Source organism: Symsagittifera roscoffensis, chromosome 2 (genome assembly GCF_963678635.1).
Source record: "Symsagittifera roscoffensis chromosome 2, txSymRosc1.1, whole genome shotgun sequence".
NCBI lineage: Eukaryota > Metazoa > Xenacoelomorpha > Acoela > Convolutidae > Symsagittifera > Symsagittifera roscoffensis.
This window is the reverse complement of record NC_087063.1, coordinates 62,804,095-62,822,208: the sequence shown is the minus strand read 5'-3', so window position 1 is coordinate 62,822,208 and position 18,114 is coordinate 62,804,095. Positions and strand designations below refer to the sequence as shown.

The following is an 18,114-nucleotide window of genomic DNA, read 5'->3' as shown; positions in this document are numbered from 1 at the left end:
CATTCGGAAGATGTTTCTGAAGTTTTTTTAATGTCGTTCGAATCACGACTAAAAGGGCTTCAATATAACATATCACTCAACCCAGTCCGCTGATTAGTAGCGATACCTGATTTTGCGTGGGAAAAAAATGAATACAAAGATCCTTATTTTCAATGGTCGGAACAATAAAAACGCAACGAATCTAAATAGAGTCAAATTAGTTTTTAGACAAAATTAGGAGCTGAATGGAAGTTTGGTATAGATTAAAAGACTAAATTATCATATATATGTGTGCACTCATTGAAACCAGGTAATAACTTAGGGTACAAAAAAATTAAATAAAGTCACTAGCGACTTTTTTATTGTTTCAGTTACACATTTCCCACCATGACTCATTTCAAGGGGTGTTCTTCCAGGTACTTAGTGTTCATTTCACCAATGACTGCTTTGGCGAAAGGCTTAGTAGCGTTAATATTAAAAGTGTTCATCAAATTCACTGGATCCGTTAGCTTCGTCTTCTTTTCCTGAATATGATACTTCGGATCTCCTCCATTGTGTTTCAGCGAGAATCGAATGATTACGTCCTTGAACAGCCATGGTTTCTCCTGGTCGTAGTTTTGGGGGTCTATCTCGATAGACTCAATTGGGATCTTTTTGTAATCTCGTTCCTTGTTGTTGAAGTTCATTGTCTTCATGATCAGAGGCCAACTGTGCTCTCTGAAACATACTTATTAAAATTGCGCATATTTTTTTTATTATGATACGTTTACGGAAGATACAGTCTTAACAAAGTTAAGATACGGTCGTATGATTTTGGAATTAGTCTCGAAAAGCGATAAAAATGCCTGACTTGCTTTTTAAAAAATCTGACATGAAACATTTGACTGTGCCTTGATTTTTTAACGAGTCAAAATTATTCAACAAAATTAGTGAAATGTTTTATATTAGGAAAGCACATGCTCAGGTGCAAGAAACAGAAAGACTCTCTTTCAATGGCTTACTTTATGATGTTATTTGCCCTCTTATGTTGTTCCTCTAAAGACTTGGTCAACATCTCGATCGTATGGCTCTGCATGGCTTCCCTTTCCGCAATGTCTTTGCAGAATCGATCCTCTTCATCCGGCGCACACACTCGTTTGCACTTCTTATCGGTTTCGTACTTCTTACAGAAACTATACTCGCCTTCTGCCACAAATTGTTGACAAAAAGGTGAATTGTTGTCTCGTTTGGACGCTTCTTCCGTATCTCGTTTCCAAATGCTGAACTTTTTTAGTACTTTGTTCACCGTTTTTACCGTGTTTTCGCTCGTTTTCTCCACCATGGTCTAGATAATCAAAACTTAAATTAGAGACTCGTGAACATTGCACCATGGCCTTGAAAATTTCAAGGAAAACACTAGTTTTGTAAACGATACGAAAAATGTTTCATTTTTGGCTTAGTTACAAGCGGACTTAAATAAGCATTTATAATCCAGAAAACAGTGGCGCTTCATTTAAACCTTAAGGTTTGAAACAAAATTGCCTTGGTGTAGGTACTAACCCCAAGGACATCTTGGTTGTTGTCCAGAAGCTTCTGTTGTGCAGTGTCTGCCCCGTACTCAGCCGCATTCCTCAACAGGTCCAGACCACTCTGGAAATGAAATATCAGGATTAAATGCCAGCAAAGGAGATTTCATCTACCAAATGAGATTTAGTTGGAAAAGCTCAAGAAGTCCGATCTGCCACATATTCTTGTGTAAAGCAAGGTGATCAATTTTCAGTTCGATTTTCAGCTCGATTATCTACATTTTCAGACTTTCGGATAACATAGTTAATAGTAGAGTTAAAATTCTAACCTTCACCCAGCTCTGCCAAATAAATAACAAACATTAGCTTAATTCCATCCTACATCTGCAAAGAAGTATCTGTTAGAGAAGCATTATTTAATCACACCGGTGTGAAAAGTCCGTTCCACAATAGTAAATTCCGGAATCCAAATCAATAGGTAACTAACTTAATCTTATTAACTATAGCAAAAGAGTGAGAAGTAGAGGTCTCTCCATTTCAGAATTCAGAACCATTTTTGTGCTCTTGAAAAAAATCTACTGGTTTTTTGCACTTTTTCCGATTTTAAAATTTTTGCATCAGACTCTCAAGGAAGAAGCACAGATCAAAGGTAGGCTTCGAATCACCAGCATTTTGTTTGAGATTGAGGTTTTGATACCTTGACATCCAGGAGTGCCTTCTGACTGCGTTCATAGTGTGCATCCCACTGTTCCTTCCACTCTTTGTCAAACTGGAACTGTTTTAACTCATCTATCCGTTTGTCCATATCCTTCATCAATAACTCCATTTCGTCCACCCCATCTCCGACTAAGAAAAGAAAATTAAAAAATAAGTAATTTAATTCAACAAGTCGAAAGGACCGTTCAAAATGGCTGTTTGGGACCGTTCAAAAGACAATCATCTTGAAACTTTTAGCTATGAACTTGAATTTAAAAAATTTGTCAATTGAAAGCTCTCAGTCGTTTGCTTAAACACTTTCGTTGAGTCAATGTTGATAGTTTAAGCTGGGAAAATGAGCATTTTTTTAAATTGAAATTCGCTTAGATTTATTTTTATTTCTCTAATGATTAAGATAGATCGACTAATTCGGGTACATCTGCCATGAAGAAACATTAACTTCTTCTTAAGTGCGCGAAGAATAAGAATATAAGTCCGCAGCCAAATAAAAACAATATCTTTAATATTTAATCGGCTTTAATTAAACATTGAGAAAACATACAAGTCTCCATGGTGTTGGTGGATCCATCCGAGAAGAAATCGGCCGAGTTGAAGTACAGTTCGGCCATGTCGTCTCCGAAGATGTCCATTGTGGTCATGGTTTTATTGCCCACATCCTCAATCATCTCGTTCTCGCTGAACCAGTCCATGTCGCCTGGAAACCATGATTGTCTGCTAATCAAGGGCGGATCTAGGATTTTCTCTTCGAAAGTTTTGTTGACCTTTTTTTTAGGTCAACCTAATTGATTTTCCGAGCTCTGCCAAAGCACCAAAAGGACCCTGTTTTGTCCAGATTTTCTGCGCTGCAGGCAATTTTTTTGAAAAAAGGGGCAAAAAAGCGTTTTTAGGTACTTTTTGGAAAACTTCGACCAAAAAATCGCGTTTTTCGGCGACCCCCCCCCCCCCCCCTGAAGATTAGTATATATTGGCGCCAAAGGAGCTTTTAGAAACATTTTAGGGTCGGTCGGCCAAAAATGGATTTCTTTAAAAGTACCGAAGGGGGGACCCTTTGTGTAGGGGGTCGAATCCCTGAGGGGAAAGGCGTCCTCCCCCCCCCCCCCCCCCCTAAATCGCCCCTGCTAGTAATGCTATATTTTTGAAATTTGATATTGGTTTTAATTTATTCAATTGAAGATCTTTCAGTCGTGATTTTAGCCGAAAACTTTCACAGGATGGAAAAAAAATCGGCTAAAAGATTTTGCTTTTTAGTCTAGTAAAGGAAGCGATATTAGGCGTGTTATGATAGAAAAAACTTGTACTTGCGCTGTGAAAAAACGTAACTTACTCTAGTTTACCTACTAGATTTCAAAGCTTTTAACTATTTTTCAAAAGCGTGGTATTTGAATTATAAATGTAATTTTTGTTGTTTTGGTATAAGAATAGGATATTCATTTGGTAAAAAAGTGATAGCAAACCGTTTCATTATAGGTGAAAAAAAAAACTTTCAAATTTGGTCAATTTCTCAAGAGTAGAAAAAAAAACGTTTTCTTTTTTTTTCAAATTAAGGTCATTTTTTGCGTGTGGTTGATCAGAGCATCTGACAGGAAGCTTAAAACCTAAGAAAATTTGACATTTTCAGTGAAATAGGCAAGATGATCAACAGTTGAAAAACAAAAATCCGTTTGATATTTAAAAAAATCTTATTTGAAAAAAAAAATTTAGCTGTACATTTGAAGTTTTTTTTCATTCTCAAAAGGGCGCAGAAAAAACTTCGAAAACTAATGTTAATGGAGTGCAAGGAAATTTCTGGAATTGAACAAAAGCTTCAATAAAAAGCATATTATTAGCCTGCTCGCTAGCTTTTCGCTCGAAGTTAGCCTAACAATCAAAAATTTGCAATTGAAAAACCCAGATTACCAGTAGTCAATGATTCACGCACACATCAACATTGGTGCCGAATCTAAGCGCAGTCGATCAAAGCTTTTGGTCGCTAGTTGTTAGTGTTATTTTTGACCAAAATTTCTTTGATTGAGTTGTATAAAAAAATGGCTCATATTCAATTTTAGGAGTAATCTCTAATTAATTTTGGCTAAAGTGATTCTGCCAGAGCTAACGTGACACCGAAAAAATCTCACTGCCAAGATCAGCTCGTGTTTAAAATTACTCACAAATTTGTTCTTTCGGGTATACCAGTTGTACGTCATTAAGTTCCACTATAAATGCTAATTGTTTCAATTCATATTTTCAACTCTTTTGATGCATGTAATACCAATTTACTGTGGATTCCCATTACAAATTCAGTGGAATCAGCTTAGAGCTAAGAGCGTTCTAAAGTCGTCTTACTTCCTAGTTCTTCCATGAGGTTGTCGAAGTTGCTCATGGCAGAGTCCTCTTCCATCATCTTCTCCAGCTCAGCCAACTTCTCCTGCTGCTGCTCATCAATCTCGTCCACCTCTTTATCCCCCTTCATGTTTAAGCCCTTCTCCTTTTTTGAGTCAGGCTTATTGTTACTCATCATTGATTCCGGCATCAGAAGATCTTTAAGAAAAAATTATGTTCTTGAAGAAAAAAGTAAAACTGATTCAACTTTCAGCCTCCAATTATGATTGTGTAATAATTTAGGAGCTTTCATCAGCATGGTGTCTTTTTTGGCTCTTTTGTCACTGAATCCCCCTCTCCATTCAGCAAATTTCTAAAATTGTTTGCAACCTTTTTTGGTTACCCTTTTGATTTGAAAAATAGTATTTAGTTTAATCACCTAATCGAAAATATAAATTGCGCTCATATACAATGTTGTAAAACTATTAGTTACACCATAAAATAATGTCTGTATCTGTTGGGGTAAATGGTAGATGTGCCCTGTGTTAGATGTTTAGCCTGAAGAGCTCTTTTTAAGCTTCTCTGAGGTTTGACTAATTGCAAGAGCTCGCATCTTGCAACTTGTAACGAGTCTGCAATGTTTGAGGGGTAACCATTGGAACCAGAGGCTTGCAATAATTTGGTTTAATTTGATCTTGTTTAAGTAGCTATTACCAAACAAGTCGCAGTTTTCCTCCAAGTGGTCGTAGCACACCTTCTTGTAGCAAGAAAAGCAGGATTTTGATTGATTCGGCTTCTTACAGCGTTCTTTGTTCTCGTTCTAAACATAAAATATAACTTAAATTTACAAAAGAAGTTGATGCGTACATTTCAAGTTGGTTAATTGTCCATCGCAACTAAATTGAATGACAACCATCCTCTTTTTGTGTTCTGGCCGCTTTTTGTTAAAAAATTCCGTAAAATACTGCCAAAACTCTAGATACTCCGACTGCCCTCTAACTTGTCTAATATTTTGAACCAAAAATTAGAAAAAAAACCGAGTTGCCGATTTATCTCTTAAAAGCAATAACCCGTTAAACAAATTGCTACAACAATATTGAATAGAAAAAAATATAGGGATGTCCTTCAAACTTATGGTTTGCGGTAAATAACTCAATTCTATTGAATGTAGCTAATCGATGGATATTTTTCTTGAAATCAAATTTTTGAACAAATTTTCGAAAAAATCAAAAAACAAATTAACTATGAAATTGTCATAATAACTGCAACTCATTGTATCTTATTTGTATTTTCATCATTTTTCATAGCTAAATCATCAATAAATTATTGTTAATCAAATTTAAATTTTCAATCGATTTATCGTTGTACTTGTGGATCCGACTTTCGAAACAAAAGAAACGAAATATTTGTGCTTGGGGTGGTTTTTTTCTTCAGAAAAATACCGACTTTTTACCTAGCCTTGTTAGACGGGAACTTTTAAAAGTATTCCAAAGGTTCTTCCAAAGGTCCTGAGAATAAATTTAAAAATATATTTCAGCTGGGATCAATTTTTGTAAGTTTTTGGATGTTTAAAGATTGCCATTTTGGCTAATTTGAGACAAGTAACTCGGGATGTGTTTCGCGCTATTAAGGCGTAAGCGGAGATTTAATCCGTCTTAGAAATCGTTCTATATTGTTTCAAAGAAACTTATTCGCCATAATTGATTTGTTTCAAGGGCGAAATCTATCACCTGGTGTTTTATTTGGTGGGTGGTGAGGAGGGATGATCTTCACAAAAAATCTCAAATAAATAAAATCACTTTGTTCTAATGCATAAGTTATTACTGCTCCATAAACCTTAAAAGGCAGTCAAAACATACAAGGCTTCGCCTTGATATGAGCAGTTTTTTATTCACAGATGATTATCTATGGGAGATCTACCAGGTTACTTTTTGCTATTGAGTGATCGGCTGCAAGAAATTTTCCCATTCATACTTACAAAAACACAGAAGCAGAAATTATCCCGAATGAGAAGTCATTTATCAGTTACTTCATGAAAACCATTTGATCTGATACATTACTCCTGAGGATTTATTAAATTACGCAAAATTTTCAAGTAGAAAAAAAATTGGCGGATTCAAAACATTAGGATTTCTTTTTGAAATGAATAGACTTGTACTTTTTGTAACATGCGATTTTGACATAATTCAATTTGTCGTTGCCCAACTTGTCCGATTTCAACTTGCCAAGATGACAACGTGTCTATGCCATCTTGTCCCAGATAATCAAAAATGAAAGTTGCCCCAGATTTTTTGATATCTTCATAGAACATAATGTTGGCGTAAAGATGAAAAATAATTTTGTTGAACAATTAAGCCCGAAACAAAATGCGGAATCATTAAAATATGTGCTGAATCAAAATAAGTTCAAATCATGCATGAAAAAATGAAAGCGCCAAAAATCATTGCATTCTTCATGTCGAGTTAAACATTTCAAAAGATTGATTTCTGATCATTTAAGCTCTTATCGAATAATTAATAGTGCACAACACTCTTAACTAAGAAGTCAAGAGTAAAAAACTTGAAGAAAACAAAAAAAATGTAGGAAATCGATGAAATGGAAAACCGCAGCTACTGCCTCGCCCGAAAACCCACTATACCGGGTAATCAAGAAAAGGCGGCGGGGTGCAGGAAAAAGCAAAACTTTTGCAGTATTGGCAATTATCACCTCTCAAAATTTGGACCCTGTAAGGCGGCTATAAGTTAAAACAAAGTGCTCTTTTTTTAAAAATCAAATAAAAACGCACAGAAATGCTGGCAATTAAGTGAAAATTTTGCCAACATTTTAAAAATTAGGAAAAAAAAATTAACAAAGGCATATAAATAGTGAACAACTTTGTCTTTGTTGGAATTACTAGAATTGTTTTGGCTTTTTGCACGACTATCTCGATTTTTTTTTTCCGCCCTTGATTCAGCGTTCCCCCAAAGCCTTCGAAATGCTGAATTTCTGGTTTGTTGAGTCTATTGGAATCTTGTTCAGAAAAGTTGAGAGGCTTGGATGGCTCCCTTGAAATAATGCTGTAACTCCGAGATGCCAACTTTTCAAAAAATAGACAAATATTGGAGGATTCAAAACATTAGGACTTCTTTTTGACATGACTAGACTCGTATTTTTTGTTACAGGTTATTTTGACCCAATTCAATTTGTCGTTGTCCAACTTGTCCGATTTCAACTTGCCAAGATGACAACGTGTCTATGCCATCTTGTCCCAGATAATCAAAAATGAAAGTTGCCCCAGATTCTTTGATATCTTCATAGAACATAATGTCGGCGTAAAGGTGAAAGATAATTTTGTTGAACAATTAAGCTCGAAACAAAATGCGGAATCATTAAAACATGTGCTGAATCAAAATGAGTTCAAATAATGCTTGAAAAAACGAAAGCACCAAAATTCAATGCAGTCTTCATGTCGAGTTAAACATTTCAAAAGGTTGATTTCTGATCATGTAAGCTCTTATCGAATAGTTAATAGTGCACAACACTCTTAACTAAGAAGTCAAGAGTCAAAAACTTGAAGAAATCGAAAAAAAATGTAGGAAATCGATTAAATGGACAACCGCAGGTGCTGCCTCGCCCGAAAACCCCCTATACCGGAAGATCAAGAAAAGGCGGCGGGGTGCAGGAAAAAGCAAAACTTTTGCAGTATTGGCAATTATCACCTCTCAAAATTTGGACCCTGTAAGACGGCTATAAGTTAAATTAAAGTGCTGATTTTTTAAAAATCAATCAAAAACGCAACAAAATGCCAGCAATTGATTGAAAATTTTGCCAATATTTTGAATATTAGGAAAAAAATAAATTAACAAAGGCATATAAATAGTGAAAAAGTTTGTCTTTTTGGAATTACTAGAAATGTTTTGGCTTTTTGCACGAACATCTCGATTTTCGTTCCGCTCCTGATTCAGCGTTCCCCCCATAGCCTTCGAAATGCTGATATTCTGGTTTGTTAAGTCTATTGGATTCTTGTTCAGAAATGTTGAGAGGCTTGGATGGCTCTCTTGAAATAATGCTGTAACTCCGAGATGCCAACCTTCAACGGCGTTTGTCGTTCGTATCAAGCCTTCCGCTGCTTCTTGACAATGATTCTAGAGACTCATAGTGAATAACGGTTGCCTGCTGTTTCGTCCTATTGCTTTGACTTTTATATAACTTATCGGAAAGTATGAGACAATTTCGTCATTTTTATCTGACAGGCTTTGCTCAAGATCTAATCGGTCCATCACATGCTCAATCTCTCGAACGACTGTTTAACTAAATCAATTGGAACAAAACTGAGAGCGGTTAAAACACGCAGAGCCAAGCTCAGCTCGCAGTTGTTTTCATAGGCTTTCTTTAATCCCAGCTCGTTAACTTTGCGTTAAAAAACCTGGCAGAGTTGAAAGCAACTGCCTTTGATAGAAGACTCTGGAAACGCAGTTGTAAAAGCGTTTACGGCAGCTCGTTAGAAGGATCCTCGATGGTAGCGCGTTATCAGAGACAGAGGCGATGGCTTTCAGGAACTTTAAAGACGTCTGTTCAGTTTTGTTTGGTAGTAGAGCGTACAGGCATCGTGGGTAAAACTCACCGATTTGAATGTGTATGGTATAAAGCTGGTAAAATTGAATTGGACAAATTTTAAATGTACCGTCGCAAAGCCAAAGAGATTGTGAACTCGGAGGGCATAATCATTATCTCAATCACCGAAAACTAAAATTCGCTCAGGATCCATTACTCCACCGTCGAATAAAAAGAAATCAGAATATTCCTTCGGAATTATGAAATGCCTGTCATTATTGACTGGCAAGGACGGGACCAGGTTCTGTTTATGGCAATTTCAGAGTTCTGTTTTGCTGAACGATTGGGCAAGGATAAATGAGCTGCTTTCCTATCTGTTACTTCCTGGAAACAAGTGGCAGTTATACTACTATTGACAGGTAGAATTTGCTGCCTTGCCTCTTTTTTCATTTGATGCGTGATCTGGTTTGCCTCAAATTTCCCACGTCTAAGATCGTGGCTGTGCTCATTTTTTGCTGATACCAGTTCATCTCGTGCTGTGACGGCGAGCATGCGGCATTTGTATGAAACTGTATTTGCGCATCTCCAGTGCTCAGTAGTTTTTGTCGTTTGCTTTTTTTGTGAAATTGTGTCCGTCAATAATGAGCGTTCGTTCATTTCGTTGGGATATTACCCACGTAATTTGACTCATAGTGCTTATGTTGGGTAACATAATGGTAAGCAATGAAGCAAAATGAAACAATAGACGTGTTTCATTTTGTTTGAGTGGCGCTTATTGCGGATTATTGTCAAATTTTGGCGTGTAATTACCAAAAATTATGTTTTTTTTGGGCTCAGCTTCAATAAACTTGATTCGTCTTTTGTTATCTCAAAATGAGTCGAGTCTACATTAGCACTTGCTGGTCCTCAATTTAAAAGTCAAAGAATCAAGTAAAAGTAATAAGTATGGGACAAAATGGCATAGGACAAAACGTCATATGGGGCAAGTTGGCATAGGACAACTTGCCATGTAGGGCAAGTTAGTATAGGACAAGTTTGCATAGGGCCAATTGAATTGAGGCAAATCGTCTTGAAACCGTATTTTCGGACATTTAAATTTCTTAAATGAAATAAAAGCAGAAGAAAACATGATAAAAACTTTCATTAAAAACATCAAAACATCATAGGGCCAATTGAATTGAGGCAAATCGTCTTGAAACCGTATTTTCGGACATTTAAATTTCTTAAATGAAATAAAAGCAGAAGAAAACATGATAAAAACTTTCATTAAAAACATCAAAATCTGTGGTTTTTGCAAGAAAAACTCTCAAACTACGAAATGTGCAATCTTGTTGGTAATCAATTTTTCCAACTAGTTGCAACAATTGTTTTTGGAGCCCCGCCATTTCGCTGTTTATTTGTTGAGTATAACAGCTGAATGGATATTAAACTAGCATACAAGAACAATGGAGTCACAACCTGCAACATTAAAAAAATTATCATAACTAAAGTCAAACTCATTCATGAAAACAATGAAGAACAATGCCTTTTCGTGTGTTTTTTTTCTTCCCGGTTTGACTACTTTAGAAAACGCGTCGAGTCATATTGAAACTGTCAATTGGATTCCAAAAAAAATCAAATAAGTCCCAATGTTGAAAAACCTGGTTTTATATGATTTTTTGATGGCCAGATTTTTTTTAAATTGCTGGCTCTGACTGCTCAAACTTCTTGACATTCAATCTATTTCCAATATATATTTAATGTTATTGCAAATACGATCACTTCCAATTTACAGTTTCTATTTTTTCAAAACATTTCCTGATTTTTCAAAACGTTTTGTGCTTCTAGCTCATCAGTCGGCTGTCCTTGTTGCGCACCTCGCAGTTCGAACATTCATTATTTTGGACTACTTTGACCACAGCAATTCAAATTGGGGGAAAAACTTGCGTTCTGTGACGTTCTATTAAAGCCTCTGCGGCAAATTAAGTCATTCCTAATTGAATTCAGGCAAGCAATTTGTTCTTACTCAAACGTTACCATGCACAAAAATCTCACTTTGTACTTTGCAAAGTGTGCAGAGCAAAAAAAATAAGATTTTAAACTAAAAAAGAATAATGCAAAGTTTGTCAGCATATTTTTATGAAATCTTTTTAGAAAAAAGTTATAAACCTTCTCTTCAACATTGAGGGTTTCGTTCTGGTGTGAGCATCCTGGTCGAAGATGTAAAATTACTATACCTTGATTTCAGCTTCTTCCGCGATCAGTTTCTTCAATTCCTCCATGGTATCCTGAAGCGTCTTCTTTTCATTCGCAAACTGTTGAAGTTGCACCATCGAGTGATTGACAGCTTTGATCAAGTGCTTGAAGGTCAAACTCGATATGTTTTTCAGCAGGAGGTCATCGAATCCTGATGAGCTATCGATCGTCCATAACGGTCCTCTTCTTCCAGAGGAAAACCCAATAATAGTAAACAGCAGCAAAAGTTTTAACATCCCTTTTTCTTCAAAAAAGTCAAAACTTTACTCAAAACTATGTCGCTCAATATTTAGCACAAACTTCTCTTTTAATCATATATCGACGCCTAAATGATGTGAAACTGGAATATCGTTGAAATAGTTTTGTATTCAAGATTTGTATCTTAAATTTATGAAGACTATTTGATGTAGCTGATAAGAAGTGTCCACAAAAGAACTTGTTCAAAATATAGTCGAAATTAGTAACACGATGTTCTACCGTCATTAAATAAACATACCATATTTGGCGAGAATCTAGGACTTCGGTAAGGGAGAGTCATTCAATATGTGCTAAATGTGGGGGTTCGAAATTTTTTTGGAGTTTATGTTGAGTTTGAGATTGAATTTTCTAGCCAATTTGTGCACTATCCTAGACGAAGTAGCATAGTGGCAAGGAGTTCACTGCAAGGAGGTCAAACGAGTTGCTTACTTGGCTCTTACCTGACATCTAGCTTCAGCTCAAGCACTCCTGGCCGATTTAGACTGCAATAGTATATAATTTAAAAACTTGCCTGGCCGATTTAACACAGCCTGGCCGATTTAGACTGCAATAGTATATAATTTAAAAACTTGCCTGTGAGTCTCCGAAACGAGTATCATGCGTTAAATCTGTCAGGAACTTAAGGCAAAAACAAAAGCACTATCTTGTCTCATGGCGCAAAAAAGAGTAGTTTAACATAAATGAGGGTTTGGTTTTAAAAATTGAGCAAAATACTTACGACAGCAAAACTTATGCGGAATAACATATTGCAAAGAAAAAATCGCAACATGACAAATATACTAAATCGTACAGGAGCTGCTTGAAAAGAAAAATAGATTAGACCAAAATTTCTCACTTGCTGGAGCAATGTAAATCTTGCAGGTTACACCCGCATTGGAGTTCCATGAAAAAAAAAATAATATAGCTGAGTTTCATTGTCAGTATCCACAAAAGTGGAAAAAATTGTTTTTTATAACATTACTATTTTTCGAGGCAACAAAATTCATTTTAATCCATTATAATAGTTTTTTATCACTTTTGTGGACGCTGACAAGGAAACTCAAATATAATCAATTTTTTTCCTTTTTACTGTAATGCGAACTTCAACGCACATAAGATCTTTTCTTTCTTTAAACTTAAATTGGTTACTTATGTTTAATTAAATTTTTTTCTGCGCAACTTTGATATGTTTTGTACTTTTTTAAATGTTAGTTAATAATTGAGTTTTGTTTCTTTCAAAATTTTTTTGTAAATTTTTCGAAACTTTTGGGGGTTCAGGTGCGGAGGTTGGTTCAGGTGGGGGGGGGGGGGGGGGAAGCAGAGGGTTTGCTTCAAGTATGTGTGGGGGGGGGGGGTTGATCGTTTAATTTATATTTAGAAAAAGAGTAGGCCGCACACTCAATTTATAAAATTTGCACATTAGTCATTTAATTCAAGGACAAATTCTTGCAAAATTTTTCGAGAATTTTCCTCCAAAAATGGATCATTTCGTTTTTTTTTTTATTAAATAAGAATTGCGCAAAAACTACCGATTTATTTGATGAAAAAAAAATTGTATGTCACAAAAAGCCTCGTACACAGCCCGAAAAAATTCTAGAAAATTAAAATCTATGAAAATCTGTTTATGAGGTTAAGTTTTTGGTTGATAGCCAAAAAAAAACTTTTTAATTACATGAAATCGAAAAATTTGTTAAAAATTGTTCTGTGCAATATTTTGGAATTTATATTTTCTGTAACTCTTTCAGGCTGTGTAATGGCTTCTTTTGATGAAGATTTTGCATCAAAACTCAGTAGTTTCCGCATAATTCGTAGTTTTTTACCAAATTGACCCAATTTTTGGGGAAAATTGTGTTTGCGAGTTTCGAAGAATATATTGCATCACAAACTTTTTGGGTAAATTCTAAGATTCCCCTGTTGGGGAAACTTTCCTTGTTGGGTCTCAGTTAGACAACTAAAAAAAACTATGGTTATTGTGTAGGTGTGTGTTAAAAGGTATTTAATACGCTAGCCTAATTGTTAAATTTAAATTAAAACGGAGTTGAAAGTTAAATTCATCTAATAAGTTCTGATCATTTGGAAACAATGCTAACAAATGAGCAATGGTCGTCCAAAAGCTACATCGCTTTTAGCGGGTACTTAATTGGTACGTCATAGCAGCTGAAACACTTGATGCTTGAATGGCAGTACTGTAAAGTGATAAGTTGATGTGGTTATGATTTATAGATACTTCGCAGACCCAATTTGAAAAATTTGACCCAATTTTTGAATTTTTTTTGTTTTGCCCGAGTAAAGCTCTTATTTCGAAAAAGGAACTGGTGAAAAAATAAACTTCGGCAAATCTTTTTATGCGCACAATCAGAATCAGTTAGCGGATTCTGTCTATTGTTTATTGACAGGACCTGAAGAATTAAAAACCAATATAACGCTATTTCTACTTGGTCAGTTAAAAACTTAGATAAAATTTTGTACTAGAGTATTCCTTTTGTCTTTATATTTTTCAAGTTTGAATTATTTAGTGAGCACATATAACTAACAAGCATCAGTCATAAGATACTCACAGGGATCGACTAACTGGCCCTGTGAGTCGACTCACGGCCCCTGATTTTAATAGCAGCTCTGCGCCCGCAGGTTTTCCGCCTGTCTGAGGCACAAATACTACGTCCTTTTTGAAGAAAGCAGTAATCTTGAGTATGGAGAGATAAAAATTGCTCTCTTTATCTACGGAAGTTTCTTATTTACTCTAGATTTCTGAAAAATTTGCCTTCAAACTGACTACTAATTTCATTCAGCAGAATCTGCTCTACTCAAGTTTCCAAATTTGTTCTGTTTTCAAACGTTCGTAGAAACGGACGTTACTCTTCAGTCTGGACTTTTTTTGTCAGCTGCTTTCGACACTTTTGACCATCAAAAAGTCTTTTCACCGTTAACAATCTGGTTTTGATGAAACTGCTGAAAAATTGTTTCGGGAAGTTCTTCTCATAACAGTTTTTGGGGTCAGTCAGATGAATTTATTAGCATTCTCCACTAGATTTTTTACTCGGCCCGTTGCTTTTCACTACTCTTTGAATAAAGTCTAAGAGTTCAGCTATTTCGATACCACCTTGGGACGCCAAAGGATAGTCGATCTTATAAAAACGACCCATCGCAGTGACATTAAAACTGACCAGTTTTGGCTTCATTTTCGGTAATTATCACAGCAAGGTTGCCCAGATATGCTCAGCCACATCAACCCGTAGTTTTCATCTGAGCCGCGTTAAACCTTTTTTTGTCTTTGAAGCGTATCTGAATGTATCAAAACTTTATAAGCAAAACGACTAAGTTGGAAGGCTAAACTTTGGTTTTATTTATCCTTTTCTCCGAGAAAGTGTCATGCTAGTGCTTGGAATGGGATCTTGCTCAATTGCTGGTCCCTTGTTATGGAATGTTTCCCCATCTCACTTTTAAAAACCGCATGGCTCAGCAACATCCAGAAAAAAAATGTTTGTTCAGGTTAAATCTTTACGGTTGGAGTCATAACAATAACGTTGAAGAAATGAATGTTTCCCGCAAAAATATCCGGTTACCCTGCAAGTTGGCAAAAATCTGCACGTTAAGTATCTTTGCAATTATCTGCTGCAAATTGAAAAGCATTAAACAAAAAAATTAATGATTTTTTTTAATTTATTTTTTTCCTTTTTTTTGAAAGTTGAATTCATTCGTCTGCAAGGAAATGCAGTTTAGCTACGCCAAATGAACTTTCAATGAACTTTGAAAAAACTAAAATGCATTACTTTCAATAAGCAAGAATTCTTCGTCAAAAAAAATAACAACAAATCGTTTTTGTGGCAAGAAAATGCAGTTATTCGAAATGTATTGTTGTCCTGAGCTCAAATTTGAAAAGATATTTCACCTGTGATCATTTTTCGTAAAGTTATGGGGGTTTAAAGATTGCCATTTTGGCCAATTTGGAACAATTAACGCGCGATATAATTCGCGCTATTAACGCGTAAGCGGAGGTTTAAGCCGTCCTAAAAATCGCTCCAAAATGGTTCAAGGCAGCTTATATGCCATAATTGATTTGTTAATAGGAGCAAAATCTTAAACTTTGTACTCAAAATGGTGTTGGGGTGGGTGTTGTAACAAAAAATCTCAATTTTCTTTTATTTTTCATTTTATTTTATTAAATTTAATTTTTTTGATGTAATAACTGCTCCATAGACCTTAAAAGGCAATCGGAATATTCAGAGCTTCGCCCTAATACGAGCAGTCTTGTTTCTTTTTAAAAAAAAAGTTCCAAAAAAATTTAAAAAAAAAAACGAATTAAACTTTTCAGTTTTGAGTCTAAAGTTTAGTGAGTGAAACAAACGATAAGCATTTGTAGATGCAAATTGTATACTTGAGTTCTGAATAAAAAGACAATTTTACTAAAAGAAAACAAATTATTGAAGGTTTATGTGGCGCTTCTTTGGTACTTAGAGGTTGTTAAATTCAAAAAAGTACTGATTGAAAAAATTTTCAACCTATTTGAGTTTTTTTTTCTGTTATTTTATGAAAAACAACTGTAGTCAATAGTAGTAAGGCCATTACAAATCGTTCAACGTACCTTTGTAACTATACTTTGCTCAAAACACGGTTTGAGTTTGCATAAAACAAATATTTTTATGAAGTTTTTTTAAACTGTTTTTGGAACATCCTGTGCTACTTGCAGATCATTCGGTTATTGTTCCGACTTTCGATACGAAAGTAACGGAATATTTGTGCTCGGGGTGGGTTTTTTTTCTTCAGACAAATTTCGACTTTTCAACTAGCCATTTTTGACGGAGTTTTTTTTATATCATTCGAAAGGTATTGTTGTCCTGAGCTCAAATTTGAAAAGATATTTCACCTTAATCATTTTTTGTAAAGTTACGGGGTTTAAAGATTGCCATTTTGGCCAATTGGGACAATTAACGCGCGATATATTTCGCGTTATTAACGCGTAAGCGGAGAGTTAATCCATCTTAGAAAACGTTCCAAATTGGTTAAAAGAAGCTTATTTGCCATAATTGGTTTGTTACAAGGAGCAAAATCTATCCCCACTTTATATGGCGTGTGGGGGGATGATTTTTATTTTAAAAATATCTCAAATTTTAGAAATTTTTTTTTTTCATTTTGTTTTATTTCATCGAATTTTTTAATGTTATTACTGCTCCATAAACCTTAAAAGGTAGTCGGAACATTCAGGGCTTCGCCCTGATACGAGCAGTCTTGTTCTTCTTTAGAAATCTATTTGTTGAACGAGAAGCAGTTTCTTAAAAATAACGTACAACACATTGCAATTATTAGCACCAAGAATCTTCTCTGCATAAAATTTTCTTCCATTAAGTATAATTCCATTTCAGTATAAAAAAAATCATTTAGAAATGTTAATAAGACCAATTTTTGAGAGAGACGTCAGAATAATTATGCTCACAGTTTGTTGTTCCTTCAGACAGTTTTTGAATTGGATAGTTAAATTTTTAATGAGATTCTTTCTACTTCCTCAAAATTATAATGGATTTCAGTTGCAATCTAATTAAAATAGAATAGCCTACATTTTCTTTGGTAAAATAAAAGGGATTTGAAAATTGCTAGCTTGGAACAATTGATGCGCATAAAATTTCCAGTTTTCAGTTAAGGCGTAGCTTGTGAACCGGGAACAAATCAGAATCAGAAACTCCATAGTAATGAACCGAGGCACGCTAATTGAGCCCTCAAAATTGTGACCAGACACAACAAATCACAGATTTGTTAATTTTGACATTTCTGAAATCTTAGTTATGATAGATCATAACTTAATGTGTTTTGGTTCTCATTTTGGTTCTCGTTGAAGCATCTCATCCGTGCTTACAGATCACAGATCATAAAATTAAACCAAAAATGGCCAAAAAATTGAAATGCTGGAACCTGATCTAAACTACATTTTATGATTGGATAATTTAGATATTTTACCAATGTAAAGTATTTAATATTAACCAATCATGATCCATCTAACTAACAACCCACTTATTTGTAAGTGCTGAAGTTACTTGTAATTTCAGCACCAGAGAGATTTGAATTTAACTTAGAAATTAGTTGGACTCTCCCGAGCACTTCAGCAGCCGCAATAAACCAGTATACCCTAGATCTATTGAGCCTAGCAGAGACTAGTTAAACAACCTGAGACTAGATAGTATAAGAGTAAGATTAGGATCGGTATTAGACTAAGAAGTTGCACGAATCTATCCGGCCGAAAATAAGATAGCGTGACGAGCAGACGGTGTACCCTATCCGAAATTACTCTATGAGTTAACCAACTCGGTCCTAACTCATCTGGTGCGACCATAAGTCTCGAACAAGACCTTAATAGCTTAGAATTAACCAAAATAGATTAGAAATTAGACAAAAACATTTACAAAATGTTATACGACAATAATTTAATCGAAATGTCTCTACGACTCAATAGATCAGAGCCAATATTCCGAACCATAACAGAACTACCCGGAATTGGAAGAAGACCTCGAACCAGAGACGACATACGACAAAGTAGAAACTTGCCATATAGCTATATGATAGTTAGGCAAAAACCAGAACAAACTTTTATATTTAGAATACTACTGGCAATGAATTTAGA

At 35.2% G+C, this 18,114-nt stretch overlaps 1 protein-coding gene across 1 annotated transcript; it reads right to left on the bottom strand.

The window, feature by feature from the left end:
• Positions 1–270: 270 nt before the first annotated feature.
• Positions 271–11,693, bottom strand: LOC134839082 (uncharacterized). The gene is made up of 8 exons (XM_063854501.1): positions 11,249–11,693; positions 5,214–5,319; positions 4,524–4,718; positions 2,743–2,895; positions 2,182–2,330; positions 1,519–1,608; positions 981–1,303; positions 271–696 (listed from the first exon to the last, which is right to left on the bottom strand). Exons 1-8 carry the CDS (start codon positions 11,501–11,503, stop codon positions 372–374), a joined length of 1,596 nt encoding a protein of 531 aa, XP_063710571.1. The 5' UTR covers positions 11,504–11,693; the 3' UTR covers positions 271–371.
• Between the last annotated feature and the right edge of the window lie 6,421 nt (positions 11,694–18,114).

Excerpts from the sequence above, each read along its gene's own strand:
- LOC134839082 (XM_063854501.1), bottom strand. The coding sequence starts at position 11,503 with ATGTTAAAACTTTTGCTGCTGTTTACTATTATTGGGTTTTCCTCTGGA. Across the intron at positions 4,719-5,213 it reads GGAAAACTGCGACTTGTTTG|ATCTTCTGATGCCGGAATCA; the intron begins GTAATAGCTACT and ends TTTTTCTTAAAG. Across the intron at positions 1,609-2,181 it reads AGGCACTCCTGGATGTCAAG|AGTGGTCTGGACCTGTTGAG; the intron begins GTATCAAAACCT and ends TTTCATTTCCAG.